Source organism: Vitis riparia, chromosome 13 (assembly GCF_004353265.1).
Source record: "Vitis riparia cultivar Riparia Gloire de Montpellier isolate 1030 chromosome 13, EGFV_Vit.rip_1.0, whole genome shotgun sequence".
NCBI classification, from domain to species: Eukaryota; Viridiplantae; Streptophyta; class Magnoliopsida; order Vitales; family Vitaceae; genus Vitis; species Vitis riparia.
The window spans coordinates 27,356,664-27,384,473 of NC_048443.1; the positions used below are offsets into that span (position 1 = coordinate 27,356,664).

Sequence of the window (27,810 nt, forward strand, 5' to 3'; positions counted from 1 at the left end):
GCCTGATGCAAAACGAGTTAACACGTGGTCCAACGGTAACTCAGGATAGTCTATTCTGATTTGTTCGATCGCTTCAACCGGCGAAGGCGGACCAAACCCTATCCACGAAGGTCTTTGCGATGCTATTGGGTGCTCGATTCATCGATCGCTGCTGCCTTCATCGACCTATTGTCTGTCTCTCTCGTCGCTTCAAATTCTCTTCCCCAGCGAAGCCTCAGGTTTGCTCCAATTCTATCTCTGAGTACTCCCTCAGATTTCTGTTATCTGTTTATTTATTTACTTATTATTTTTACATGTTTGGTCGGCGAGAAAACGGAGGAAAGAATAGGAAATCCAGAGGATGAGATTGTAAAAAAGGAGAGAAATTAATGCTCCATTTGGTTGGAAGGAAAGAAATCGAGTCTTTGTGTTGTAGGTTTCATTAGGAAACCTGCACCTTAATCGCGTCTCTCAGTGGAACAATCTCTCTCTTAAGAGGTCGTAACCACTTAAAAGATGAGATTCAAAAATTTTATTCTCTCCTCTTTCTCAGCAACCAAACAGAGGCGGAAATCCTGAAGTTTGGAATTTCCAGTATCTGGAAAACAGGAAGAAATAATCGAGCATAATCCAACAGTTTGTTTGGTTTTCTCAATGCACAGATGTATTTTAATTGGTTCAAATTGTAGCAGCTGATTGCATTTCCTTTAAATTTTCATTAATGTTGTGATGAAGTTCAGTTGGTTTTGTTGTTGCTTTATGGCGTCAGGACTCACATTGTGTAGAAAAGGACTGTGATGATTTTTTACCATGGCTGGAGCAGAAGGCTGGGGTTGAAATTTCATCAGTGCTTTCAATTGGGAAATCCACTTATGGCAGGTTGTTTACTCCTCTCGCTACAAATGTTTCATCTACAATTCGCATGCTCACACATTTATGTATTACATGTTTTACCATGCATGAAACTTCCATATATCTCCACACGAAGCTTCCTTATATCTCCATATTTCTTTTTGGTCAAACTTTATACTTCAAGAGAATTTTGAAAATTATGGACATATCCATTTTGATTGCCAATCCAAATAAAAAAATAAAGGCATTTCTGAAGTTAAACTGGTTGTTCATGCCTTGTAAGATGCTTTCCAAATTTCTGAGTTCAGCTGTCCCTCTCCTTTGATATTCTAACCATGCTCATAATCGGAGGTTAAAATGAATTTTGAAATCCCAGATTAAATTGCATCAATTATATTGTTTTCTTGTAATCCAAAATGCCTTAACTGGTATGGTACTTATGAGGTGTTATGGGAATCTGTTTATTCACCAAAGAGCAGAAATTTTATGGAGGCTTTGGGTACTTTGTTGGACAAATTGAGGATGCTTGCATTGATAATGCAGTTTTACTTCTCAACAAAGTATTATCCTGAATACTTGCGAAAAAAAAAGTCATCATTGTGGATATATTTAGTATTCTTTAGAACCATTCACAAAGGAAATCTTAATACAAATAAAGCCTCAATGCAGAAGAAGTGAGATAAGATGTAAGATTGTATCTCACATAGGATAAAAAGTCTAATGTGCTCCATAAGGCTGAGATTTATAAGACATTTAGATACTAAAGATCACTTAAATCAATGGGTAAGACTGAGATAAGATACGAAGCTTAGACACTAAAGGTAATGTATTTTGATGGGAGATGGTTCAAAAATAAATTTTGATATGAAGCCTTGCAACATGAGGATTATGATTTATGGAATTCATGGAGGTTAGCTGGCATAGAGTCGAGGAATCACCCTGGACTTCACCAAGACATTCTATGTTTGAGATGATTCATATTGGTGTTTTGGTAATTTCCCTGTTTGGAAGTCATTCTGCTGATGAATGGTATGGATTTTTGGTTGATGTAGTTGTTTAGATGTCTTTCTCAATTGGAATACACATTTTAAGAAGCATGAATAATAATTGCATCATCAAGTTGTTTGGAATTCAGATATGAATACTGATCATGACTAAGTTGTAGACAGAACTTTATGACATAAGTTGCAAATGAAGTTGAAAAAACAGTGAACTCTTCTGAAGCATTAATTGAAGTACTTGTCTTTTGTTTTGTTGGATAGATGAAACTTGCATTACGATCTTATGATCCTTTCGAGGAAATTTTTTTAACGAATGCTGAGGATACCTTTGATGGGTTCACAAAATATAGAAGCAGTGTCATTTCTCAAAAATGAAAAAGGCACTTTCATGTGGTCGCATTTCACATGGCAAAGATGGTGCTTTGACTAGTTCATGGATGGCCTTCACCCAAGTTTTCTGATAACATTTCTCTTAGTGAACATCTATACAAGTTTGTCCATCATTCGCAATTTTACATCTGAATATTTTGGCTTAAATGAAGATCATCCAATTGATTGGAATGTGTGTGGAGGTTTGCACTTTTTAGGTGCAAGAATGCATCGGGGTTCTTCCTATGCTTGGATAATAGTCTATTGTTGATTTGAAGGATCAAATAAGTTCGGCTGTACCATGCGAATATAACACAACTTAGATTGTTGTTTCTCAGTAAAGGACACTAAGAGACTTCAACTTAGTGTTTTTGAAATCACGATTTTATGACTTCTAGATTTGTTTTCATGGGAACTTTCAAGACTCATGTTCATAAAAATTTGGTTGAAGGTTTTAGCCTGGCTGCCCATTATTTTGAATTTGTAGCCTCCCTCCTTCTTTGGCCTTGATGCTGTTTATGTAAAAGATGAAGTGTTTGAAGTCAATATAGGCAGAGGGATATGAGATCTGTTAAAAAAAATATTACTTGTTGATTGGGTGCTTGAGCTCATCATTAAACTGTGGTAGGTCTTTTCTGCTTCTAAAGATCGTGACAACATCTTTTGTTATGGATTGTGGAACTTTAAGTCATTGGAAAATATGAAATAATATGGGCCTTCAACTGGTATATGCCTGATTGAGATATTCAGTTTCTTTTTTCCTAAAACAAATTAAATGTATTTCCTGAAAGCAGGTCCTTGTTTGCTTCTAAGTCAATACAAACTGGAGACTGCATACTGAAGGTTCCTTATAATGTGGTAAATTGCCCTTTATAAACTTTTCCAGTCTCTAAAGCTGTTTATTTCCCAGCCATATTCTGAACCATAGTTAACTAATTTTTTTCTTGATTCTGCAGCAAATATCACCAGATAATGTTCCTTCAAAAATTAATTCTTTGTTAGGTGATGAGGTTGGAAATATTGCAAAGCTTGCTATAGTCATCTTAGTGGAGTGGAAAATGGGTCAGGTACTTAACTTTTTTTGTTTTTTCTTTCATTGGGATTGCTAACCTTAATGAGTGGTAGTTGTGCATATTTGTGGCATAGTTTGAAAAAGCGCAAGGCGCACCCAGCATGAAAATCTTTTAAGGCTTAGGTGCAAGGGGCAAGACAAGGCATGAGAATCCCTTTTTGAGAGGAGTGATGAAGGCAGTTCCTAGGGGTGGAAGAGTTCGGTTTGCTGTGGAGTCAAAATCTTTTGAGATTTTGATTGATGAGTTAGGTGATAAACTGAGAGGGTGCATTTGGGAGAGAACCAAAGGTATAACATCTTGGATCAGATTTGGGGACGTAAGTCTCTGTAGGTTGCTGGCCGGAGTTGAGTTTTGTTGCAGAGGCGGAGATGATAAAGGCTGGTCCCATGCTTGGGAGGAGGAGGGTAGGAGTTACAGGCTGGAGAAACGTTTAAATGAGGCGGGAAGATTTATCCTTTGCTTGGTCCATGATTTAGAGGCAAAACGTTTTTGCTTAATCTTCCTAGAAGGGAAGGGGCTGTCAGGTGGGTGGAATATTTTGGCAGAGAAGTTGAGAGTGGTGGGAGTAGTCCCCATTAGAAGCTTAAAGACTCCTCTGTTTAGAGAGGTGCAGAAGAAGGAATTGGAACTAGAAACAAGGACCTAGGCGGATGTAACAAAATCTAGAGCGGGTAGAATAGGAGATAAGGTCTGGTTGGAGGTGGGAAGGAGGGTGAAGCCAAAAAGATTTGAGCTATTGGATCGATGTTTAGTGGGCAGGTGGGAAAATGGTGTGAATCCATCACTAGAGCTGGATTTTCTGAAGCATTGGGCGAGTCAAGCTTGGCTCCTAAAAGGTAATTTGAACATAGATGTTTTAGGAGGAGGGCTTTTGCTCTTTGAGTTTGAATGTTCAAGTGAGGCTGAGCGTGTCTTGTCGAGAGGGAAGAGAAGGGTGAAAGACAATGAATTAATTCTGGAAAAATGGCATCCGGAGGTGGGTTGCTTGGGTAATAAAGTCATGGCTAAAGAGGCTTGGGTGAGAGTGGTGGGCCTTCCCCTTCATCCATGGAGTCGAGAGATGTTTAAATTGATTGGGGATGGCTGTGGTAGTCTGATTAAAGTGGATGATAAAACGGATTCTATGGCCAATTTTCAATGGGCTAGATTGTTGGTGAGGGTGGAAGGAAGGGATTTTCCTTCCTCAGTTCAGCTGGTGGAGGGATCGGGATGTTATTCAATCCAGCCGTGGTGGGAAGTCCAGCCCTGGTGTTCTCAGGTGATGCCGGCGGGAAGCGGGTGCCGGAAAGGTGATACAGAGATTGAAGATGAGGAAGGGAGTGGGTTAGGTGACGTGTGCAGAGGAAGCGTGTTGGAGAAGGAGGCGCAGCTTGTGGAGCAGACGGGAATTCTGAGTGAGCCGCCTTGTGGAAGCTCCTCGAAAGGAGCTACAGTCTTCTCTATGGAGCCAGCTGCATGGGGGCCTGGTGTGGAGGAGACTGATGGAGAGGATAGGCTAGAGAATAGGGGTCAGGGAGCAGGTAAAGTGGTCATAAGGGGTGGTGTTGGGTTGGGGCCTGCCGCCATTAAGGTTGGGCCTGATATTGGGGAGGCTTAAATTAGAAGCGGGCTTGGGGTAAAGAAGAGTAGTCTAGACTGTGAGGAAGCCCAGTTGTTTGGGCCGGCGGAAGCAAAGCCCATTATATTAAAAGGGTGGCAGATGGGCTGTGAGGAGAAGCCTTTTTATATCAAGGGCTCCTTAGTGGGCTGGGAGGGCTTGGCCGAGATGGGCTGTGGGCCCGCGAAAGAGGGGTTAAAAGGAATTAGGGCTATCTCTCTTGCTGACGAAGAGGAAATGGGAGCTAGGGCTACTGAGGAGGATTCACGGGCTGGTGTTAGAGACGACGAGGGGGTTGCCTGCTGTCACGGAGGGGATCAGAGGGTTTCTGAGGATTTTTCAATGGTGTTTAGGGCATAGTTAACCGACGACGCTCTAGCAGCCGAGGCATCCAGGTACTAGTCAAATCTTGTGGAGGTTGGGGGGGGGGGGGTTCGGGATTTCTTCTCTCCTTCTTCTTCTTCTGGGTGTGAGAGGGCTTTGGTGGTGAGGGGCACTTCGGGATTGGACGAGACTGTTGTTGGTGTTGGGTATCAAACTCCGTTGTGTGTAGTGATGAAAGATGGCAGCTCGTGGATGATGGACTCGATGAAAGAAAAGTCAAGGGCAATAAGATGTCAAATGTTGTTGAGGTGATGCAACAAAGGGTGGATCTTGGGAATAAGTGGGATGAAAGTAGTTTGGTGAAATTCAGTAAGGCATTGGGGTTCTCGACTGAAGGCGTTGAGGGGGAAATCCTAAAGTTACTGTTAAAATTGAAAACCAGAAGAGACCAAGGCAAGAAAAAGGGAACTCTAGGACTGACTAGGTTTGATCGGGAAGTAAAAAAGCTAGAATGTTTGATTAATTATGATGGTGAGAGCAGAAAGAAAGGGTCGGCCAGAAGAAGAGGGGACAGAGCTTTGTGTATTAAATGAAGTCAAAAATTTTATCATGGAATGTTCGTGGGGTGAATGACAGAAATAAGAGGAAACTAATTAAAGCCTTAATTAGATCCCAAAATGTGGATTTAGTCTGCCTTCAGGAGACTAAAATGTCTGAGATGTCATTAGGGGTGGTTCGGAGCCTAGGGGCGAGGAGATTTTTGGAGTGGGGAGCTTTGGATGCCAGGGGTGCAGCTGAAGGGGTGGTAGTATTCTGGGATAATAGGGTGCTAGAGCTAATGGGAATGGAAGTGGGACTCTTTTCAGAATTAGGGGCCATCCGTGGGCTATGGACTGATCCATGGTGTATTGGAGGTGACTTTAATATGATCAGGTTTCCGAATGAGCGTAGAAGAGGAGGCAGAGTGTCTTCTTCAATGAGAAGATTCTCGGAGGTGATTGATGAGCTGGAATTGAGGGACCTTCCCCTTCAGGGGAGACCGTTTACCTGGAGTGGAGGTCTGAATAGCCAAACTATGTCAAGAATTGATCGCTTTTTGGTGACGGAGGACTGGGAGGACTACTTTAATGGGGTGGTGCAGAGTACACTGTCCAGGCCAGTGTCAGATCATTTTCCCATCCTCTTGGATGGGGGAGGGGTGAGGAGGGGGCCTGTCCCCTTTAGGTTTGAAAATATGTGGCTTTAGGAGGAGGGATTTAAGGAATTGCTTGGCGGGTGGTGGCAAGGTTTAAGATTTAGTGGTTCTTTTAGTTTCATCCTCGCAGAGAAATTGAAGGCATTGAAAGTCATCTTAAAATCTTGGAATAAAGAGGTTTTTGGAAAGGTGGGAGTGAATAAGAAGTTGGCTCTGGATAAAGTGGATTTCTGGGATAATCAGGAGAAGGGACGTGTTTTATCCATGGAGGAGCTGGAGCCTAGAAAGGAAGCAAAAGAGAATTTTGAAAAATGGGTTCTCATGGAGGAAATTTCTTGGAGGCAAAAATCAAGAGAGGTGTGGCTGAAGGAGGGAGACAAAAATACTGGTTTTTTTCATAAGATGGCCAACTCTTATAGAAGGAAAAATTGCTTGTCTAAGATAAAGGTGAATGGAACTTGGTTAACAAAGGAGCAGGAAATTAAGAGAGGGGTGGTTGGAGCTTTTAAGAATCTTTTGACAGATCCCGGTGAATGGCACCCATTTATGGATGGTTTGGCTTTTAATAAGATTGATGGTGAGGAGGCAGCCAGGTTGGAGGAGGCGTTTACAGAGGAAGAGGTATTTTCTGCATTATCAGATATGAATGGAGACAAGGCTCCTGGTCCAGACGGATTCTCTCTCAGCTTTTGGCAATTTAGTTGGGAGTTTGTGAAAGTAGAGGTTATGGGTTTCTTTAAGGAATTCCATGAGCGTGGCAGATTCGTAAGGAGCCTTAATTCAACTTTTTTGGTCCTTATACCTAAAAAGGCGGGAGCAGAAGATCTTAGGGATTTTAGACCGATAAGTTTGGTAGGGGGGTTGTATAAACTATTGGCGAAAGTGTTAGCTAACAGACTTAAAAAGGTCATGGGAAAGGTGGTGTCTTTAGCTCAAAATGCGTTCATTGAAGGTAGACAAATTCTAGATGCAGCCCTAATTGCCAATGAGGCAATTGACTCAATGCTGAAAAGAAAGGAGAGCGGGGTGTTGTGTTAGCTAGATATAGAAAAGGCTTACGACCACCTAAACTGGAATTTCTTGTTGTCGGTTCTGCAAAGAATGGGATTTGGGGAGAGGTGGACTGGTTGGATATCTTGGTGTATTTCCACAGCAACTTTTTCGGTGTTAATCAATGGTACTCCAGAGGGTTTCTTCAATAGTTCAAGGGGTTTGCGTCAGGGAGATCTTCTTTCTCCTTATCTTTTTGTGATTGGGATGGAGGCCTTTAGTAGGCTTATTCATAGGGCTGTGAGAGGGGGGTTCCTTTCAGGCTGCAGGATAAAAGGTAGAAGAGGTGACGGGGCGTTGGTTTCTCATTTGCTGTTCGCTGACGATACTCTAGTTTTCTGTGATTTGTCCCAAGATCAGATGACTTATTTAAGCTGGTTGTTGATGTGGTTTGAAGCCTTATCAGGTTTGAGAATCAATTTGGATAAGAGCGAAATCTTGCCGGTTGGGAGAGTTGAGAATTTGGGTTTGTTGGCTCTTGGGGTTGGTTGTAAAGTGGGTAGGCTGCCATCTTCTTACTTGGGGATCCCTTTGGGGGCGAATCATAAGTTCGTGGACGTTTGGGATGGAGTGGAAGAAAGGTTCCGGAAAAGGCTTGCCAAGTGGAAAAGGCAATTTATCTCTAAAGGAGGGAGAATGACCCTAATTCGGAGTACTTTGTCAAGTATGCCTATATATTTGATGTCGTTACTTCGAATTCCTAGAGCGGTTAGTTTAAGATTGGAAAAAATTCAAAGGTATTTTTTATGGGGAGGAGGAGCTCTGGAGAAAAAGCCTCATCTAGTAAAATGGGAGACCGTGTGTTTGGATAAGAGTAAGGGTGGTTTGGGAGTTAAACATTTGTCTATTCTCAATAGGGCCCTTCTTTGTAAATGGAACTGGCGCTTTGCAAATGAAAGGGATAATCTTTGGAGGTGTGTCATTAGTAGGAAGTTCGGGGAGGAAGAAGGGGGGTGGTATTCTAAAGAGGTCAAGGAGGGCTTTGGAGTTGGTTTTTGGAAGGATATAAGGAAGGAAGGTGCTCTTTTGCAAAACAAGGTGGGCTTCTCTATGGGGAATGGTAGAAGGGTGAAATTTTGAAAAGATAATTGGTGTGGGAATTCCACTCTCTGTAATTATTTCCCCTTTTTGTATGCCTTTGCATCATATAAAGAGGCTTGGATAGAGGAGATGTGGGATCATTCTGGAGGTGAAAGGGTTTGGAGTCCCAGATTCTCTAGGCCCTTTAATGATTGGGAGGTGGAGAAGGTGGAGAGATTACTTGTGATAATTCGGGGGAGGAGGCTTAATCCTCTTGCGGAAGATTGTTTGTTGTGGAAAGAGACAAAGGATGGGATTTTCTCAGTTAAATCTCTTTATAGTAGTTTAGATTCAAGAAGAGGTGTTCAATTCCCTATCATCATTATATGGAATCCTTGTGTGCCTACTAAAGTGTGTTTCTTTGCTTGGGAAGCTTTTTGGGGTAAGGTGTTAACTTTGGATCAACTCAAAAAGAGGGGTCGGTGTTTAGCCAATAGATGCTTTCTTTGTCGTGAGGAAGAAGAGTCTATTGATCATATTCTTATTCAGTGCTCCAAGGCTAGAGTGTTATGGGAATTATTATTTGCTCTTTTTGGTGTTTCCTGGGTCCTGCCTTATTCGGTTAGAGATACCCTTAGTGGGTGGAGTGGCTTTAATATGGGCAAGAAGCGCAAAAAGGTGTGGAAGGCAGCACCTTCGTGTATCTTTTGGGCAGTGTGGAAGGAAAGAAATATGATTACTTTTGACAATGAGGAGCTATCTATGAATAGGTTGAAAAATTCTTTTGTTTGTAATCTTTGGGTGTGGTCTAAATTAATTGTAAATGAAGGTCCTCTCTCTTTACTCGGTTTTTTTGATTGGCTAGGTGCTAGGTGAGGGCTGGTATTGTATTTCTGCTTCTTTTTGTGCCCTTAGGCACCTCTTGTATACTCCCTGTATGCTTCTGAGCCTGCTTTATGGGGCTCCTTGCTAATATATGCTCTTTGTGTGTTTGCCAATCAAAAGGGGCAAGACAAGGCATATGCCTGATGGAATGAAATGCAACCTATTGTGCATGTCAATTTTATAAAATATGATATAAAAAAATTCAATCAAAACAACAGAATTCAAGATTTTTGACATTTAAAAGAATCATCCAACAAAAAAATAATGAAAATATATAGAATTTTACTATTCATTTAGAAATTTTAAGAATAAAAGTTCTAAAAATGAAAAGTAAAATAGATGAGACATGCTTCTCCAACAAGGGGCAAGCTATGGTAGGTGAGGTGTTATAACTAGGGAGTTGTTGTGCCTTGGGCCTAGGTGTGCTTTAAGCTCATCTTTTAACAACTATGATTTGTCACCTTCTTGCATGTAGCTGAAAAATTGTCTGTACTTGTTTGCCTTGCCATTTTGAGCTTTTATGGCAATACTGAAAGATATATGATGAAAGTGAAAAATTCTCATTTTTTTCCATTGTTTTATGCAGGATTCTGAATGGGCCCCTTATATCAACCGTCTCCCTCAGCCTGGGGAAATGCATAGCACAGTAAATGTTTCTTTATTATTCTTGATTTTCCATAAACATCTGTATATACAGTTACATAGAGGCAACTTCTGATTCTAGGAGAACTGCTTATGGCTTATGTTGGGCCTTCAATAATCACTATTGCATTTGTTTGAGTGGAGGTTCTTCCTCATGTTATGCTTCCAGAAAAAAAGAGAGTGATAAATTATATCAGTTCTTCATCCATGGATAGGCACAGTTCAGGAGGTAAGAGGAACATAAAAGATTCTATCTAAAAATGATTGGGGCAATTTATCCTTTGACATCTCAGATTTCATGAGCAAACTCATGGTTTCTTCCTGCCACCTCCCCCCCCCCCTTTTTTTTGTTATGTCCTTAAATACTATGCATTCTTTCTATGATTGTTGAATTACATTGCCTCATAGCACAACTATTGACATTATTGGTTGACGGATTGGATTTTCCAATAACATGCTCTATTGAATTGTGTCTTTGATTTAAAAAATTTGTAAAACAGTAAAAGCATGATTTGATGTCTGCTAAAGCTATTTGTTGTATGCATGACTATTATTCGAAAGAGCCAAATTCATTTCCAGTCATGAGTTGAAATGTAAAATGATGTGGTGCAAGTAGCTTCCCATGAAAAAAGATATTGAAACTCCGATAAAAACAAAGATATTGAAACTGAAATTAGAATTGTTTTTGGCTATTAGCCATCATGGGCTTCAGATTTTGCATGCAAGAGCAATAATAAAATTGGTGGAGACTATGATAGGTATGGAGCTGCAGAATGAATCTTTAGAGGTTCATATGAATTGGAATTGTACCAGAGAGGAGAACATAAGAATTATGAACAGTGGCAGAGTCAGGAATGTCATTTGTGGAGTGAGGCGCAAGAAGGAATAAAACTACTTGATTAAGCTTTGTGGTAAAGACTGACTTTTTCCTTATCCTTGGTTTAAGGGTCCAAATCTCCAAAAATACCTATTTTATTTTAAATTTTCAGTTGGCCAAGTGCCCGCTGGGCCTTGAGTGGCTCCTCCTCCAATTATGAATGTATAAACAAGTTAAGTTGCACTGAAAATATGCATTAAGAGTAGATTTTTGTTGATTTCCATGATGGAGCTTGCTTATCATCTTCCTGATAGTGTTGCCATTAACAACTAACTGCATTATTATCCCTAAAAGGGAAAAAACATAGGTGGATCAAGTTATTTATAGGAGTAACTTTATTGGCATGAAGATGAGTTGTAATTTGGGTGTTGCTTGGTTCTTTGTAGGTATTCTGGAGTGAAGGCGAGTTGAAGATGATTCAACAAAGTTCAGTATATCAGGAGACTATTAACCAAAAGGCTCAAATTCAGAAGGACTTTTTGGCAATTAAACCTGTAAATACTTCCTTTCTTTTCCCTCTTGTTTGATCCAAGACTCTTGCTCTCCCTCACACAATTTTTATTATCTGAGACTGTGGTAAGATGTAGGAGATTTGTTGCATTTCATTTCATCATTCTTACTACTGCATCCTTTTTCTCATCACTAGACACTAAGAGACTAGAGTGAGTTGCACCTAGAGGTGGTGAGTGAGCCAGGCACACCCATGGCCCGGCACAGTCCCTTGGACTGTGCTGGCCATGTGTGGTGGCCCACCATGCTGACTTGACCCACTTGTGGCCCCTAGAGGCAGTGGACTGGCTGAAGATGGTTTTCAAAGGCCCAAACAAGCTGCGGGCTGGGCCATGCTTGACTGTCTGGCCCTATGACTTGCAGTGTGAGAGGACTAAACAGGTGGGATGAAAGACATGTGCTAAAACAGAAATGGGTAATATGCAAAAGGAACAAATCAACAGAGTAACAAGTTGGAAATTTTGGATCTTTTTCCCCTCTCAGGATGGGAAGTTGATTTATTATTATTTTTCTTAGAGAAACACTGTTTTTGATAAATGCTGAAGACGATTTTAATGGTCACAGGAAAGATCTAACCACAGTCAGCCTAATCTAATCACAAAAGAAAGGTTAGAGTGTTATACATAATAACAGATTAACTACTCACATTCATTTAAGCGTCTCACATATTTGATTATCTCTCACTATCTTTCATATTGTTTGATGTGGTCAACTGACCAACTAACTGATGGATAAAATTATAATATTATAGCATCAAATAATGCAATGTACATACCAATGAGGGCATTTCTTCTTCGATATGGTGTTCTTCGAATATTTTCTGTTGGTTCTTTTACTTTAAAATATAACATGAACTGTTACTCTGTTCAACTCAGGAGACTTTCATTTAATCTATGACTTTGCTAAGATTTGTCTTATGATTTCAGGTTCTGCATCACTTCTCTGAAAATCTTTTTAAGGATATCTCATTGAAGGAATTCATGCATGCATGTGCTTTAGGTACACAATTGCTTATAGAAGTTAAAAAATATTGTACTGATAAACTTTTTACCGTACTGAATTATGTTTTATTATTAAATTTTAATTCTCTTTTCTGAAGTATGGAACTTATTTTCATACGTTGTGAATGTGACAGTTGGATCTTGGGCATGGGGGAGCACAAAGGGTCTCTCTTTGGTATTACTATTATAATTATCTGGTTATAGATATATGTACTTTTCCATTTGGAATTAAGGGTACTTCGTATACTTGTACATTTTATATGACTACTTCTTGAATAATTAAATTATTTTATAGATTCCGTTTGCAGATTTTGTAAATCATGATGGGTTTTCAGAATCAGTTTTATTGGGTGATGAGGACAAGCAATTGTCAGAGGTATCCTCTCTCCATCTCTCTCTTTCTCTCATCTTGTTTGCTTAGTTTCCTAATGATTTATGGGATCCAATAAGAGAATAGTATAGTCATTAAGTGTGCCTTCCTATGCTATATTACTCTTTTTTCTTCTTCTCTAGTCAAGTGTTCTATAGCATAGTTAATCAAACCCCAATATTTTTTTTTTGATAGGCAAAGGCAGAAATATATTAGAAAAGGGCACCAAGAGGAAAACCCAATAGCATACAGGGAGTATACAAAAGGCCAGTCACCAACTACGGCTTTAAACTTAAAGTTAAAACCGTGGTTGGTAACTACGGTTTCTAACCACTTTAGAAAAATAAAACCGTAGTCACCAACTACGGTTTTATGACATGGCAGCTTATGTGGCACAGACGCATTAGATCGGACATTATTTTGAAAACAACTTTATTTTTTAGATTTTTTTTTTAAAACACACTATTTTGGGTCAAAGCTCCTGTTTTGTATGTTTTTTATTTTTTATTTATTATTTATTTAACAATGAAATTTTCATATGTTAAGAGAGTTGGATTTTGGATATATAACTTCAAGTAATTGAGTTTTAGTGATCCCATTGTCATTCAATCTTAGTAGATTCAAATGGTTACTATCTATATATTAAAAAGGTTTTGTCATTGTGTTTTTCATTTGTTCTAGTTTAGTTAAAGCCTAAAGGAGTGGATTTGCTACAATGCTATAAAGTGGTGTTTGAACCCAGTATGCCTATGCTTGGAATGCCATTATTTTTGCATTGTTTTATCTTTTCCTTGAAGTAAATTTGTAGATCCTTGATTCTATCCTCATAGCACATGTTGTTCATCATACTTGTTACCCCTTGCCTTGCATTTTCATGTAGTGCGTGCGTAGGATTCCTTTCTTCTTAGACGTTCATCATGCTCTTTGGTGGTCCACTTGTTACTTAGTTTGGCATTGACTATTGGGACACTTTTGGAGAATTTTTAGAGGAAGTTTTTGGATTTGTTGTGTGACTTTAACGACACCCTAGGTTCTCCCAAAGTTTCGGTGCGATTGGAGCCTGTTCAGGACCCTTTCATGAGACCCAAAACCCTTTTGGGCTAAATTGGTCGAGGTCAACGACTTAACCAGTTCTTTGACCAGTTGATAGGGTTTTGTTGATTTTAGGCCCGTTTTGACTTCTTTTTGAGCCCTGTCTTAAGTTAGCTTTTATGAGCCTTAGCCATGGGTTAGAGACCCCATGGGTTTGTTTTTGGTTTTTTTAGAGATTCGAGCTTTGGTGGAGATGAGGACAAGTGTCTAAATCTCCACAATCCCTTGCCATATAAAAAAGGGCCTTGAGAGCTTGGTTTGAGGGGGATTTTCTGAGTGTTCTGGGTGGGGAAACTCTACAAATTTTGAGAGAGAGAGAGAGGGGGGGGGGGGGGGGGGGGGGGGGGGGGGGAGGAGAAGATTTGGAGGTTGCAAGAAGGCAAGTGATTCACTTGTATGGAGATAGCTTGGTAAGTCACTTTGATTTCGTTTTCTTCTTCTCATACACCGTTTATTCTCTTTCTTTAATTGTATATTGAGATTATTTGCTTATAGGGTATGGATGTTGGAGGCCACACATTTGACTGTTGGTTATTTTTCATAATTTATGGTTGTTCTTTTTCTTTCTTTTGATTCATATTGTTTGCTTGAGAAATTGCTTGATCATTGATTTACTTTGCTGTATAGTGGTTTCTGAAGCTTTGATTGCTATGATTTTGATTTCGTTTGGGTATTTTACCCTTTTTCAAACCCATTGGTCAATCATGAGAATGAGGTTTTGTTAGGATTTGAAATCCTTGTTTTCTTTTAATTTTTCCTCTTCATTTTAAAGATTTTTGAAAGTCTTTTTGATTGATTTTGAAATAAATTTGAGAGCCACAAGTGTTTGTTTATTTGACAAAGTGATTTTCTATAGAAAATTCATTTTAAGGCTTTTTTTGGCTTTATTTTTTATTTTATTTTTCTTTCAAATCTGATTGTAAAACCTAATTTCAAACCCTCTTTGTTTGAGATTTCAAGCATCTTTAATGGTCTTTTTCGTTGCCAGGGTCAAGCCTCCTTTTATAGGCTTTAATCTCACCATTATGCTTGAGAAAATTGATAGTTATTCTCATGATTTTTATGGTTTTTGAAAAACTTTTTCAAACTAATTTTTCATGAACCATTCTCATCCCTTTTGAATCCCTTGTCACGGTTAATTGAGGTTTGGGATTGTGGTCATTTTAAATTCAATAATGGTTGTCATGTTCCTTCATACATAATGCATGATTTCATATGAGGATATCCTCATTTATGGGTATTTCTTTGTGAATTCAGCATTTTTTTTTCATGCTTAAGTGCTAATTGAGGATAAAATGCACAAAGAAACACCCATAAATGAGGATGTTCTAATGTGAAATCATGCATTATGTACCTATGATCATGGCAAGGCAACCATTAATGACCTCAAAATGACTATAATCTTAAACTCCAATTGACTATAAAGAGTGGTTTAAAAGGACTGAGAACGGTTTTCTAAAAATTAGTTTGAAAAAGCTTTTCAAAAACCACAAAAATCACGAGAGTAACTATCAATTTTCTCAAGCATAATAGTGAGATCAAAGCCTATGGAAAGAGGCTTAACCTTGGCCAAGAAAATGACCATTAAAGATCCATGAAATCTCAGTCAAAGAGGGTTTGAAATGGGTTTTATAACCAAATTTGAAAAGAAAATAAAAAAAGGCCAAAAGAGGCTGCATAAGACATTTTCAATGGAAAACCATTTTGGCAAATAAACAAACACTTGTGACTCTCTAAATTTATTTTAAAATCAATTAAAAAAATTTTCAAAAATCATTAAAATGAAGGGGAAAACTGAAGTCCCCAAAAGAGAAAATCAAAAGAAAACAAAGATTTCAAATCCTAGCAAAGTCTTATCTCATTAATGATCAATGGACTTGAAAAATGGGTAAAAATACATAAAAAATGTCAAAACCAAATCAAACAAAACTTCAAAACCATTGTACAATAAGATAAATAAAGATTAAACAATCTTTTAAGCAATCAAGAACAACCAAGAGAAGAAGAGAAGAAGTGTAACCATAAATCATGAACAAATAATAAACAATCCAAGTTTGTGGCCTCTAATATCTATACCTAACAAATATATATCCTCAAAGAATTAAAAGAAAAGAAGAATGGACTATAAGTGAAAGATAAAAAACGAAAGTAAACTATACTTACAAAATTTATCCTCACAAGTGACTAAACTTGTTCATCAAGTAAGTTTCCAAGCTAAGAATCCTCCAAGAGAACTCTTCTTCCCCTCTCTCAATTTTAGCAAAGTATCCGTTTCCAAAACACTCAGAAAATCCTCCTCAAAACTGAGCTCCCAAGTCCCATTTTTATACGGTAAAGAATAGTGGAGATTTAGACATTTGTCCTTATATCCTCCAAAGCTCAAAACATTTAAAACCTTTAAAAACTTAACCCCAAGCCCAAAAAGACATTAACGGTTAAAACTCTCTTAAAGCATCTCTAGGAACCCCCCAAAACTAACTAAAAAAAAAAGCGGGCTTGAAAAGGGACCGAAGTGGTCTCAAAAAACACAAAACCCAATCAACCGATTGACCTTCACCGATTGAACCCTAAAAAGTTCCCGGGCTTTGCAAAAAGGCCATGAATGAGCTCTAAAAATGTCGAAAATTTAAGGAAAATTAGGGTGCCACTAAAGTTACACGATGAATCCAAAAACTCCTTTCAAAAGGTCTTTAAAAGTGGCTTAAGAGTTAGTGCCAAACTGAGTAACAAGCGGACCACTAAGGAGTGTGATGAACAACTAAATAGAAGAGGATGTGCATACTACATGAAAATGTAAGGGGTGAGGTAACAAGTATGATGAATAATATGTGTTACAAGGGCAAAATGGAGGGTCTATAGTCATTTAGGGTTTTATTTCTTATTTTGTTTTCCTTTTTAAAAATAAATAAAATAAGTGATGACTCCAAATTTAAAACAAAAAAAAAAACAAAAAAACAAAATTTCATAATAAAAAGCAAGTCTCACCTGTCGAGTGGGGACACACTTGAAAAATGTGGGTCTAGAATTGTTATATTTAGAGTTGTTTACAAGTGATTCTAGTTAAAACACTTTTAGTTTATAGTGCTTTTGTTGGTAACAGTTCCATTAGAAATGCTTTTAAGAAGACTTACTTGGTGTTTGGATGTAAAAAAAGGAAATGCTTTGACAATATTTTGGTAATGTGCTATATAATAAAAAAGTGAATTTTGGAATGAGTCCTTTGTGGGCAAAAAGGGTAAGAAAGTTTTGAGAGTAGATCCCTTAGTATATTTTGGATGGTTTCGAAGGCAAGGAATAGAATCGCCTTCGAAGACGATGTGCTTTCCATCCAAAGTTTAAAGGGATCTTTTGTTTGCTTTCTTTGGTTAGAGACTAAGATGTTTATAAAGGATTTTCCTTCAATGTTAATTGGTTTCATTGATTGGTTGGGCTCTCATTGAGGGTGAGGATGTTTTTCGTATCTCCATTTTGGCAGCTTTTTTTATTTGAGCTATGTGGGGTGGGTGCATTTATCTTGTATATCATGTGGCGCTATTTTGGCACGTCTTTTTAATATATATACTCTTCTTATCAAAAAAAGAAAAAAAAAAAAGTGATTTTTTGAAGAATGACCCACCAAATTTAGATTTGCAAAAGTGAGTTTCAAAAGTTTGTCAAAACCTAATTCTACAAGCAAGAAAGTACTTGTGATACAAGGAAGAAAGTACTTGTGGCCTTCTCACAATGTCTTTCATGCTATATGTGTATTATTAAAATTTTCTTTAGTTGTGCCTTCTCATCAAAGCTTTTCCTAAACCAATTTAACAATAGGTAAGACTTAAGTACTTTTTGATAGATAAAGAAGTGCGTGTATATATAAATGCATATATATTAATAAGAAGTGCTAAAAGAGCGGCTCAAGGAATACATGATGTATAAACCTATGGCCAAAAGGCTCAAACAAGAGAAGGATTTACAAAACAAGAAGGACAACAACACCACTACCCTCAAAAAGAGCCCAACTAATCAAAGAAACTAACTAGAGCTTTTTAGCCTAGTTAGTCTTTGACTAAATAAAGCAAATGAAATAGCTTTTTAGCCTTTGGATTGAAAGCACTTCATTACTGAAATCAATCCTATTCCTTGCCTTCCAAACGATCCAAAAGATGCATAAGGGTCCTGCTCTCCAAAAGACTTAACTTGGTGGTTGAGCCTTTTAGTAGTATTTTTGAAAAGCAAGAAGGGCAATTTGCCTTCTCTCTCTCTGTTCGTTTCTTTTGAGTGGCAAAAAAAAGGAAGTCAACAACATGAGTTTTAATGTTTGATGACTCTTCTCTTTCTGCCCTCTAATATCTACTTCTTCTTCCTCTTACTTGCTTCTTAATACATTATAACTGTATGACGTGTTCTTAATTAAGGTCATGATTGATGATGACATATTCTTTCTTGCTAGTAAGGAAAGATGAAAGAGCAATAAAAAGAGGAATAGAAAGAAGATTAATGGCTTTTGTATGATAGCCATCTCAGGCATGATAATCTTTGACATCAACTTTATTGTAGGATGATATTTGCCTATGTTAGAATATTACTTATCCTAAAAGCTTAAATTGTTAAGTGATAGGCTAAGAATGTATGTCAAGTTAACCAACACTTTAGTACGTCATCTTGTGTGTGGCCTCTCTTCTTGTATCGATTTAACAAAAAAGGATAGAGACGTTCAAAGGCCCTTTTTCCTTCTACTAAATGTAAAATAGACAGCAAATAGTAGCTAAAGTTCTTGTATACCCCCCCAAAAAGCTTGAAATCAGCTTAAAAGTTGATAGATTTTGAATGTCTACAGTTTCGCCCAATAAGAAATAAAAGATGAGAAAATGACTAAAAAGTTAAAGAAATGAAAGAAACTAAAATTTTTGACAAGAAAATGTTGAGTTTTTCTTTTGGATATTGATCTAGTGAGACCAAAAAGAAAAAAAGGAGGTCCAAGTATAGAAATTAAATATAGGGTTTTGATTGTTGAGAAATGAGAGAACAAGAAGAAAAAAAAAGGGATTTCCTGAGGCAAATGGTTATAAGTATTAAAGTGTATTATTTGAAATTGGTGATTCTTAATAGGACATTGCTGAGACAAAAGACAAACTAAACTTCTTTGATGTCATGAGCAATATTTACAATACATGGTAATAAGGGTATAAACAGGTATTTGTTGAAACCAACCAATTTTTTAGAGTTCTTCAACATTGGAGGTGGGTTTTGGGTTAGACTTCATTAGGTGATATCTATCATAGCCACATGATACTTCTAACCAAGGTTTAGAAAATTGAATTTTCAGCAATATATGTGCTGAAACTTGGCCAAGAGAGGGGTTCCTAATATGAAGAAGGGGTGCAAAAAATTGGCAAGAGATAGCAAAAAGTGCCACAAAAAAAAAAAAAAAAAAAGGGAAAAAATAACTGAAAAATCACAAAAATTGGGGAATATTTTGTTTATCATTTTAAATATTCTGTATGACTTCAGGCAAAATATTGTTACTTTAAATTAAATAATGTTTTATTTGTTGCAAATAAAATAAAGAAGTTTGAAAGGCCCATAGTTTGCTTGGCTTTTTTTTTTTTTTTTTTTTTATAAATTCTTAGAGTGATAATAATATAAACAACTATATTTTAAAAAAAATATGTTTTAAAATGTTTTTCTAAAATAGTTTTGAAAAATTTCACGAAAAAGTTATTATAGATACTTGTTAGAAAAATGTGATATGGACATTAAATAAAAATTTAAGGCTTGTTTAGTAATTGCTTTTAAAAACAATTTTTATTTAAAGCAGAGAGTAGTTTTCCTATTGTAAACACATTCTCAACAAATTTTGCGGTAAAAACAAGTATTTCAGAATTTATTTTGAAAATAGAGTGATTTCTGTGAACAAAAGTTTAAAGGCATGTTTGACAACATTTTTGAAAATAGTTCCAAACAATCAAGTTTTGGGAACAAGTCTTCAAAATAGTTCTCCATTGTTTTTAACAATAAAATTTTGTTAGGGAGCTAAATTAATAAAAAAAGTATAAATGAATAATTTTTTCTAATAAAAAAATGTCATATCAACTGATTATAAGAAAATTTTTGTGTATACGTTAGCACTCATGACAATATGCATAACATGCACATATTTGTGTTCATGAAAAACCTTTCATTACTTTATTTTATCATTTCTCAAATGTTGTTCATTCCATTTTTTGGTCAATTTCTATGTTTCTTTCATTTTAGCAATATTTCCATTACGAAATTGAACCATCGACATTTCTGTTGACATAGATATTTTTCATCTTTGCTTCTAATGTTGACATGTCATAAAGTCGATTCATGGTCATTGGTGTAGGTTTTGGTTTCTCCTTTATTGCTTATGAGTTGATGGTGTGCTTGTTCTCCAAGCATCTGATAGTTTTCTACTCAAATCTTCTTGAAAAACTTTTTGTCAAGCCCAACCAGCTCAATGATACAGATTCACAGTTTCTGTTGGATTTACCATGTTGTTAGAGTTTTCAAATTTTGTGCATTTACAGCAGCAATGCCTTCATCCTTCATTCTCTTCCTTGTTCACATCTATTCATAGTGTCAACTAAATCATGCACCATTTGGGCTGGGAATTTCTTGAAAATGTTCCACGACTGTTTCTGCCTTCTCCATGACTTTGTTGTTTGATCATTTAATTTCTCTGAACCATATAATTTTTTTCATTGCTGCAAGTTCTAATCTCCCTTTGTTTATGTGTGTGTGCATGTGCACATGTCTACTTGCTTTGATTAGTTGTTTGACTTCACCTTTTACCATCCTAGGTCATGTGTCAGGAACTCATTTCTTGTTTGACATTTGAATATCGTCACAAAATACTAAGTTTCCGTGAGTGGTTTGGAGTCACTTAACAATTCTTTGAACTTGATCTCCCACATCTTCTAATGCGGGGCCACTTCATTTTCAATTTTTTGTTGTATATTTGCATGCCTGCAATCTTTCAGGGACCACCTTAGATTAATCATTATATTTTTTATAATTTTTTCTTTAGCTTTAATTCTTTACTCTGTACAGGTCATTGCTGATCGTAATTATGCTCCGGGTGAACAGGTTTGATGCAGCTTTAATATATCTCTTTCCTTTATTGTATTGAAATGGATTACTTTTAATATTTCTGACATTGTCTTGATGTTTTCTTTTGTTGTTTGTTAAAGCTGATGGGATAGCTTTTTGCCTTAGAGACAATTAATTTGACTATGTTTTAGTTTTTTAATGTTGAAGGTTGGCATATTGAAATTAGTTAATAGGCTGGTTTTGTCTTTCGCTCAATCATTTATTAAAAAGTTTGACGGTAACATATCTATGGGCTGATGTGATGAGTGCAGCTGCATGCCATCAACAGTTATATGGTATTAAATAAGTTGATGCTGTAGCTTATTTTGTACTCTTGTTCATTAGAAGATTGGTGTTATGCGGTCCATAATCACACTGAATAGACAGGAATTTGTTCCACAAATTTCATGTCATTATAGCATTGTTGAACTGGTTATTCCAAGTTTTAATTTTTGAGTTCTCTTGAAGCATTTGTTTAGGTTCTGATACGATATGGAAAATTTCCAAATGCCACCCTCCTGCTGGACTTTGGGTTTACGCTTCCATACAACATTTATGACCAGGTTAGTTTTGGATTTAAACTGAGAAGATATATTGTGCGCACACAAACACATATATGTATGTATGTATGTCATAGCTTTTCATAGCCGTGTTTATTCATTAGAATTAGAAAACTTGAGTTTGACCACCTAGATCTTTGTGTATTTGGCTTGACATTATGCCATCACACATCAATTGTGGATCCCTTCTAAGACAGGCTCTAGATTGAATGGTGTTTCTTTCCTGAATTTCTTTTGTTTTCATTTTTCTCTTTATATATAGTAGTTTAATCAAGTGGTCCAGAATTATCCAATCATTCTGGCTTTTGGTATATGTATGTGTGATCCATTGAGTAGTGGGTTCTGCACGGTTTTTAGTTTGCCCTGCCCTGAATTGTCCTGAGTCCTACATTTTTTTTTTTTTATCAATTTTTGTAAGGAAGACATTCTTCAAAAATATAGCAGACCTATAGGATATTTTTCAATGAGGCAGTTGATAGAGACTAGTTTTGCCTCCAATACTTTTTCCATCTCTGACATGGGATTGAGAACTATCAACATATTTCTAGACCCTGCCCCGTATAGGCCCCTGTCATCGCTCAGGTTTGGGAGGGATGGGCCTGCCGCATCCTGAACTTGTCTTGCTGCCATCCTTTGACCTGCACTACTGTACATGTGCCATTTCTTTTTATTGTGTTCCTCCATGACTGAAGTCTACATTATACAAGACGTCTTGTTTATAGTTTTTTCCTATCCCTGCGGTGTTTATATTTTTTCCTATCCCTGTGGTGTTCGTCTTTTTTCCTATCCCTGCAGTGTTCATATTTTTCACATGTACAACATCTATATGAGGGTTTTTTTTTTTTTTCCAAATTTTTGGCCATTTTTCTGACCTCATTGGAAAACTGCACAATTAACAATTCATTTGTTGGTGAAGCTTTCTTGCTGTTGTTATTCCTTCTTTATGATCAGGGAGGGTGCTCATAATATATTTTTGTTGAGACATTTCTAAGTGGTTTGAGCTCCCATAGAATTCAGACCATCGTGGAACGCATTTTTCTAGTCTAGATGAAATCACACACACATGAAATTTGATTTTCAATAATGGACTTCTTATTAGTTACTTGTAACTTTTGTTCATCAAGTTTTATTCAAACAGCCTACTAGTTTACCCATAACTTTAGTATTTCCAGGATGTGAAAGTCGATTCTAAACTAACTTATGTGTACTCCAGTTGTGAACCAGGTAAAGGACACAATTAGTCTCCAGAACTTAGTAATTTCAACAAGTATCTGAAATCTTCTGAAAGTTTTTGTTATATTGACACAAAAGTGCTCTTCGGAGATTATTTATTCTTAAAAGCGTTCTTTTGCGATGCTGGTCGGAAGACTAAATTACTAGTGAAACACATAATAACAATGAAATATTGCAAGTTAATTTAATTTTGGTTCTTATCTTTGCATGCATTTCATTCTATTGCTTGAGGTTTCAACACTAAAAGATTAAGTATATATATTTTTGTGTCTTTGTGGAAATGATTGTTGTATCTACTCCAAATCATGGCATGGTCTTTAGTGAATGACACCAGTTATTCTCAGGTCCAGATTCAGGTCAATATACCTCATCATGATCTTCTACGCACACTGAAGTTGGAACTTCTTCATAGACATTGTCCACCAAAAATTGGAGATGTCAATAGCTTCAGCTCTATGGGGAATTTGTTTACAATCAAGTTGGTACTGATTCATGGTTCTTTATATCTTGAAAATGGATTGATACCATGTAAAATTTTGAACTTTCTTGATCTACCTTGAGCTGAAAATAGAAAAATCTTTTCAAGAGAATAACAAACTGCTAAGAATTAGAGGAAAGCCTAATTTCTGAGAAATAAAAATACTTTGGTGTAAAGAAAGCTCAAAATACTCACTGAGACTGAACTCCTGTGTTGAGAGGGAAATTTGTAAATTGGAATGCTCGAGTAATTACAAAAGCTCTCCTCTCTCAGTCAGGGGAAGGGGGAGGAGCTGTGGGGTTTAATCTCTTCTAATATGAGGACGCTTCTTCTGTCTCAACTTGGTTGTGGGTTTCTGTATGCAGTAGTGATCAGGGGCACTTTCTTTTCTTTCCTGGTCTTTAGGGTGGAGGGGTTTGGTGTTGTTTGGGTGGTTGGTATTTGCTTTTCTTTTTTCTCTCTTGCTTGCCTGATGGCCTTTATTGTATACTTTGTGTGTACTTTGTTGTGCCCATTTTGTATGCGCTTTTAGTATATTCTCTCTATGTGCTTATCAAGAAAAAAAAAAATACTCGCTGAGAGTAAATGATAAGATATTTAAATTTTTTTGCTTGGTAGATGTCATTATAATTAACAAAGAAAGAGGGGAAGGGAAGATCATTCCTTTTATCATTATGCTTTTGCTATATTCCAAGAGAATCTTTGCATGTCAGTGGAGTGGTAGTCTGCTTACAGAATGAGAGCGTCTACTAGAAACAAGAAATGGATATTTTAAATTGTCAAGCATCAATGAGACTGTTGAGCGAGAAAATAACTATTCTGATGCATGAGATATCTATAAATTTGCAGGGGGGTGGCTTTGAATAGAAATGGAGCAGGGAGTCTTTTTTGAATTGAATCCAGTTTTATAGGACTAATGGAGAAAGTATGTTCACATAAAAAAAAAAAAAAAAGGAAGTGTGCTGTAGTTTATGGGCTATATATTGAACTGTAGTCTGTAGCAACATACATTTATAATAAAATGAGGTCCTTCAAAGTGGAATACAGCAGCAAATGGCATCACGCCAAAGAAGGAAAAGGCCAAAACAAAAATATAAGAATCCCTAACGAAGGACCACTTCAAAGCTACAGCCAAGTCGATCACTTTGCATACCCAAGAATCTAATTTCCATGGACCTGCTTCCCTTGGGAAACCTAACCTATGACCTAATTCTCCCTCATCCAGAAGATTGCCATAATGTGCTGCCAAGGTTTAAAATTCAAGGTGGCAAAAAATCCCCAACGGAGGACCACTTCAAAGCTACAGCCAAGTTGATGACTTTGCATACCAAAGAATCTAACTTCCATGGACCTGCAAACCTAACCTATGACCTAATGCTCCCTCATCCAAAAGATTGCCATAGCTCCATGTGCTGCCAAGGTTTTTATTTTTATTTTTAAAAACTGGCATAGATGATTGCAATAACATTTGACCTTCTTATTTGTGGTGGACATTTAGTTGAGTCATTCAAATGAGTTTTACTCTAGTTTCATTTTCGAAGTTCTTGTGTAGCTTCAATTATACTCTTATATATGTATCAACATACATTATTATGTTTAGCATATTTCATGACTTCATTTTGATATATAATTGTCCATCACTACGAGCTTGAAAAGTTCACTCTCACTTGTTTTGTCAGTCAGCAATATCATAACTTTTTACCCTGTATATGTGCTCCTCCATGGGCATTGTAATTTTTAAATGCCTGAACTCTGTGGGATCTGAATTCAGTTATCATGTTTTAGTGTCCACATTTATCTCTTATAACTTTATTTTCACATAGGGAAGTGAAGTCAACTAGAGGAAAAGGGAGGGGAATTCCACAATCCCTGCGTGCATTTGCTCGTATTTTCTGTTGCACCTCTCATCAAGGTCTGTTTTGACTCAGACATTTCTTTTTGTATATCATCTATTTTTCTTTTTTCTTTTTTCAGAACTAACATTACTTCTTGCCTTTAACTACATAATTTATTGATTATTGATGAATATTCAGAACTAAGTGATTTGGCTGTGGAAGCTGCACAAAATGATGGCCGGCTGGCTCGGCGTCCGTTAAAGAGCTGGAATAGAGAGATCCAAGCACATCAGGTCTTGTTGTCATGGATTACTCAGTTAATCAATGAGTATAATACATCTATTAAGGTACATGTGACAACTTTTACTTTATTTATTAGTCGTTACACCAAGTTCACATTTTCAAGCAATGATTATTTTCAACTCTAGAGGCAACTAGAGCATCATTTTCAAATTTATTCTATCTTAGCATCGATATTTGATGGATCTCTTCAACTTATTTCTTTGGACTTGGATCTTTGTAACTTGCCCATGCAAGGGTGTTTCTTTTTTGAAATTGTTTTAATATATGTAGGGTTGATCACCCAAGTTCTTTCTTGTATAATTCTTCCGATTGCCCATCACATTGAAAGGAGGTTGCCAATGCCTATATATATCTTGAAATGGTGTCAGAGAATTGAAATTTTGAAAAATTTTAAACTTGAAAATTTTGGATGACATATCAAGATGTCTATTTTTATGATACTAGTAAAAAAGACTTTCTTTTAAGGATTTTTTTTTCTATATTTCATTAAAAATATTAAATTTTGAAGATTTTAAAGGCATGAGTGAATAATAGAAACTAAGACCCATGTTATTGTACTTTGTTGGTGCTTTAGAGTCATTTCAGTGCACAGTTAAGAGGAATGAATTGTCACATTGACTCTTTTATCCCTGCAGCAACTGACCTCAATAGTATAATTTGAGATTGGCATTGCAAAATGGCATAAGATGTAGCCTCTTCAGTGAAAATATTATTCTCAACAAAACAAAAAATCTCATATCCTTGTTGAAATTAAACTCGGGTTGGAAATACAGTGTTGTGGTTGCAACACTGGTGAAGATGAGAATGATAGTTTTTGAGCTGCCCAACTGATTTCTGTACTGGGGAGGCAGTAGGATTAAAGATGTCATATTTTGTGGATATGTCATTAAGTTCAGGCACTTTTCTGTGCACAAACATCACACTTGTTTTTTTATTTCTTACATTTTTAGTCTTAAATTGTATTGATATTTCTTTTAGCATTTTCTAATGTAATGTTAAAATTTTCATGTTCTACTAATTTACATCCTTTCTCGCATTTTTGTTGTTATGATTTCATGAATACATCTATATTCTGGATCCTCTACATGAAGTACAAAGTCAACATTTGAAAGCTTATATCTAAAATCTAGTATCACTACTTGCTTATGGTCTGTTTGGTCATGCTGTCAAATATTTGGAGTGTTTCACTACCAAGGAGCGTGTTCACCAAAATGTGGTATAGCATGACATATGGTGGAAAATATTATCCCAGAAAGAAAACAGAATGAGGAAAAAAAACAAAGAACAAGGAAAGATTCAAGATTATCTGTTCTCCTTTCTTTAAAGACGTGTGCATTTAAATCACATGAATGACATATGGTGGAAAATATTATCCCAGAAAGAAAACAGAATGAGGAAAAAAAACAAAGAACAAGGAAAGATTCAAGATTATCTGTTCTCCTTTCTTTAAAGACGTGTGCATGAATGATGATAGTAAGATTCATATATGTGATCGGAGAACTTTTGTTTGGCTGGGGATGTCTGAATTTAGCTTTGAATAACTCTTTTTCAAATCTCTGTTTCATGATCAAGGGCCAGGATTCTACAAATATCATCTTTGTCAATTTTATTGATAGCGTGGATAGGAGATAGAACCTGGCTTGGGTTGATGGTTTTTGCTCTGTTCTTATTTTCAGTCTCCCATATATAGATCTTATGTACCTAGGTTCCGCCCCTTTTTTGGCTAGGCACCTATTAATATATAACTTGCCTCAATAAAAATTTAAGAAAAAAAAATTATGATAATGTATTCTTCACCTGGTTGTTAACAATTAATTGAAACCAAGCTTGCTTGTCATTTTACCTAGACTTTTCATTTATTTTCTCCCATGAATGTGCAGTCACTGCCTCCTGCTTCTCCCTTGTATAAAACTTTTGCTCTTCGAAAGCAAATGGCTCGAGATCTCCTCACCGGTGAGCTTCGCGTTCTGAAATCTGCTGGTGCATGGCTGGAGAACTACTGTGCAACCTTAACCACCAAAAGCTACTTTAGTGATGAGAATGGCGGTTCAGAAACTGTTCTGGGCAGTCGAGCAAAGTTTTGAACCGGAAAGAGCAGAACCTGTTGAAGCAGAGGTACTAGTAAATTTTTTTGTGAAACTGCATGTTGGAAATCATCATATACGCCATTTGTAAGGTTAGAATAGTATTGAGGCTACGGGCATGCTCCATGCCCTTACAAAGTTTTGCTGAGTCGGCTTTTGAGGTTAGTCACAGGGGGAGATGAGGTGTTCTTAAGCAATAGAATATGAAAATAAATGAAAATTTCACTTCTTCTTAGGCTTAAAGCAAATAGCCCCACTTCATTGAAATGCCACAGGTTCTATAAGACTATGTTTGGTTGCGCGACAGTAATAAGAAAAGAAAATAAAATATTAAAATAAATGATTTTTTTTTTTTATGTTTGGCTTTTTTCCCCTTTTTTGATAG

The 27,810-nt window shown here is 36.7% G+C and overlaps 1 protein-coding gene across 1 annotated transcript; it reads left to right on the forward strand.

The window, feature by feature from the left end:
• Positions 1-27,692, forward strand: LOC117928049 (ribulose-1,5 bisphosphate carboxylase/oxygenase large subunit N-methyltransferase, chloroplastic). The gene is made up of 15 exons (XM_034847815.1): positions 1-218; positions 749-858; positions 2,996-3,059; positions 3,158-3,268; positions 9,932-9,991; positions 11,251-11,358; positions 12,301-12,373; positions 12,510-12,550; positions 12,671-12,751; positions 20,894-20,929; positions 21,412-21,495; positions 23,070-23,203; positions 25,027-25,115; positions 25,237-25,385; positions 27,222-27,692. Exons 1-15 carry the CDS (start codon positions 120-122, stop codon positions 27,423-27,425), a joined length of 1,443 nt encoding a protein of 480 aa, XP_034703706.1. The 5' UTR covers positions 1-119; the 3' UTR covers positions 27,426-27,692.
• Positions 27,693-27,810: the final 118 nt, after the last annotated feature.

What these genes read in the sequence shown, in the direction of transcription:
- LOC117928049 (XM_034847815.1), top strand. Translation starts at nt 120, where the DNA reads ATGCTATTGGGTGCTCGATTCATCGATCGCTGCTGCCTTCATCGACCT. An exon ending in TGAAGGTTCCTTATAATGTG is followed by an intron (nt 3,060 to 3,157) that starts GTAAATTGCCCT and finishes TTGATTCTGCAG; the next exon opens with CAAATATCACCAGATAATGT. An exon ending in CATACAACATTTATGACCAG is followed by an intron (nt 21,496 to 23,069) that starts GTTAGTTTTGGA and finishes AGTTATTCTCAG; the next exon opens with GTCCAGATTCAGGTCAATAT.